The sequence below is a fragment of the Pygocentrus nattereri genome, chromosome 25 (genome assembly GCF_015220715.1).
Source record: "Pygocentrus nattereri isolate fPygNat1 chromosome 25, fPygNat1.pri, whole genome shotgun sequence".
Taxonomy (NCBI): Eukaryota; Metazoa; Chordata; class Actinopteri; order Characiformes; family Serrasalmidae; genus Pygocentrus; species Pygocentrus nattereri.
Genome location: NC_051235.1, coordinates 4,194,518 through 4,197,500, shown reverse-complemented (window position 1 = coordinate 4,197,500; position 2,983 = coordinate 4,194,518). Strand labels below are relative to the sequence as shown.

General features: G+C 42.6%; 1 protein-coding gene across 1 annotated transcript in view; it reads left to right on the top strand.

The window, feature by feature from the left end:
- Window positions 1-2,119, top strand: part of tspan7b (tetraspanin 7b) — a 66,493-nt gene extending 64,374 nt beyond the window's left edge. The window contains exons 7-8 of the mRNA XM_017683233.2: window positions 1-42; window positions 1,651-2,119. The exon at window positions 1-42 is cut by the window's left edge and continues 41 nt beyond it. Of these exons, the coding sequence (XP_017538722.1) occupies window positions 1-28 (28 nt within the window). The 3' untranslated portion in view covers window positions 29-42; window positions 1,651-2,119. The remainder of the gene's footprint in view (window positions 43-1,650) is intronic.
- Window positions 2,120-2,983: the final 864 nt, after the last annotated feature.

The window sequence follows — 2,983 nt, the reverse complement described above, 5'->3', positions numbered from 1 at the left end:
CACTGCTAATCAGTATGAGATGGTCTAGCAGAGCAGGTGCAGGTGAGTAATGTGCAGACCCACATACACACAAACATACGGAAGTGCAGACGGAACATTTCCAGTTGCATTAAAGCCTTGCGTTCACTACACGACGTGAACAGTCTGAACAGGTTATAAAAGGCTGGGTGTCTCACACGGTCCGACTGGGTTTTGCAGGTTGTTTTGGGCGACTGAAATACTGATAATCGATTAGGGATCACACACTGCTCAACTTCTAAGCTGCTGCGTAACTGAACGGAACTCTCACAGGTTTCCAGTACTAGGGGGCCAAAAACAACAAGCGTGGAGCTGCTGCTGCTGTTTTTGTCGTTCCACCTTAAACGGCAGCAGTGAGGCGTCAGAGCGTGACTACTGCACCATTTAAGGTGGAACGGAAAGTTCCGATAAGAAGCTGGTGGCGAATAAAAAGCTTTCAAATTCAGCTTCGTACATTCACCGTCATTTTAACGTCTTATAATATCAGATCATTTGGGTTTTTAATGCGTTGTGTATGATAAACACTCACGTAATTTCAGTAACTGACGTGATTACATTACTGTAACTGCATTACTGTAATGTTACTGTATTTACTGATACACACACACACACACACACACACACAGGACAGTGAGGATGATGGATGTGTTGTGACAGTGAGGGGAGTCTGCTGCAAGGAACTGAAATAGTACTCAATGTGTATGCAAGAGAGAGAGAGTGTGAGAGGGGGAGAGAGAGAGAGTGTGAGAGGGGGAGAGAGAGAGAGAGTGTGAGAGGGGGAGAGAGAGAGAGAGTGTGAGAGGGGGAGAGAGAGAGAGAGAGACAGAGAGAGTGTGAGAGGGAGAGAGAGAGAGAGGAAGATAGAGACAGAAAGAGAGACATAAAGAGAGGGAGAGAAAGAGACAAACAGAGAGACAGAAAGAGAGAGAGAGGGAGAGTGAGAGAGGAGAGAGAGGGAGAATATGGAGAGAGACAGAGACAGAAAGAGGGAGAGAGAGAGAGACAGGAAGAGGAAGAGACAAACAGATGACAGAAAGAGGAGAGAGCGAGGAAGAGGAAGAGACAAACAGAGATAGACAAAAAGAGAGGGAGAGAGAGAAATAAAGGGAGAGTGAGGGCGAGAGAGGAAAGAAAGAAGAGAAAAAAATGGAAGAGAGACAAAAACCGAACGAAAGAACAGGAAAGAGAACAAAAGAGTAAAAGAAAGAAAAGAGGAGGAAAAAGAAGAGGAGAAACGAACAAAAAAGGAAATGAAAGCACAGAAAGAGAGAGAGAGGGGGGGGGGAGACAAAAAATAGCAAAAGAACAAATTTGCCAAAAGGAGTAAGAAAGAAAAAAGGGAAGAAGAAAAAGAGCATGAGAAAGTGAAAGAAGAAAAAGGGAGAGAGAGGGGGAATAATGGACAAAAAAGAAAGAAATGGGCAAAGAGAGAAAAGAGAGAGGGTGTAAAGCTCTGACAGTTCGATTCATTATGATTCTTTAGTGAACGATTCAGTGAGTCATGAAATCTCACTGAAATTTGCCCAAGATTCGGTTCTGTTTGATTTGATTCGTTTGGTATGATTCCGAATCTTTTCTTAGACTGAACGCACAGATGTGTCTGTGGTCCTGACCCTGTTTACTGTTTTCCAGGGACAAGCGGAGAGGGCAAACGTCAGACGTGGACACCTGGGAGGGACGCCCATGAAACTAGCACACTCCATTCTTCTTTCCTTTCTTCTTCTCCTCCCTCTCTCTTTCTCCTCTGATTGCCTTTCTCCCTCTCTCTCTCTCTCTCAGTAGTGCATCATTCCTAATCGTGCGTTTTTTGTGCCGCGATGGAGCTTCTCTTTCGGAACCCTTCACTTTTAACGCTACACCAACACGACCGTCATCTCGCCGCTGTGGCCCTCAGCGCTGTATAAAGCCATGCATGCAGTTACACTCCATCGAGTCTTTAGATCCAACCTGCATTTTTATCAATTAACCACATGTAATTGACTTCAGTGCGTCGTAGGTTTAGCTCGATATGTTTTTCAAAAAGGAAAAAAAAAAACATGATCATTCGTTTTTCACACGGCGGCCACGTTAATTCTTACATCACGCTCAGGGTGGGAGGACGTTCAGATTGAACCGATACGTCTTACTGCTGTCCTCTTACAAACGTGAACAAAACAACAAACGACTGTTTTCCAACTGAAAAAACGATCCTGAATCCCAACGTTAATCATTGTTAACTCACGTAGCTCTACAAAGCTAGCCAGCTAAGTTAAACTACATAGCTAAATGTAGTTCGCCTGAACGTAGCTTAGCTGTAGCTTAGCTAGACTAAGCTTAGCTAAATGTAGTTTGCCTAAAGGTAGCTAAGCTCTGCAAAAGTACCTATCCAAGTTTCATTTAGCTCAGCTATGTTTAGCTAAACTCTGCTTAGCCAAACTACAGTTAAGCAAAGTACAACTGTTTTCCAAATGAAAACAATCCTAAATTTCAAATTTATAAATGTCAGTTCACTTAACTAGCTAGTTGTTTGGGTAAGCTCTACAAAGCTATCCAACTAAGTTAAACTACATATAGCTAGTTTAGCTAAGCTACAGCATAGCTAAATGTAGTTTGCCTAAAGGTAGCTTAGCTCTGCAAAAGTACCTAGTCAAGTTATATTTAGCTAAGCTATGTTTAGATAAGCTACATCTAGGCAAAGTACATTTAGTTTTTGTTGAGGCAAACTAGCTAAGCTGTAAGCATAGGTACTAATCATAATATAGGATTTCTTGTATGTGTAACTCCGACTCACAAAATCCAACATACTACGGAAAAACGTTGTGCGCTGTAGTGCGATTTGAAACTAAACCCTCCAAATGTTCACTCACATAGCTAGCTAAGTATGGTTAGCTAAGCTATGCTAAGCCAGCTAGTTGAATGGCGTTTAGCTGGCGCTATGCTTAGTGAAGTTACATTCAGCTAAACCATGATTAGCTTCACCCTCAGT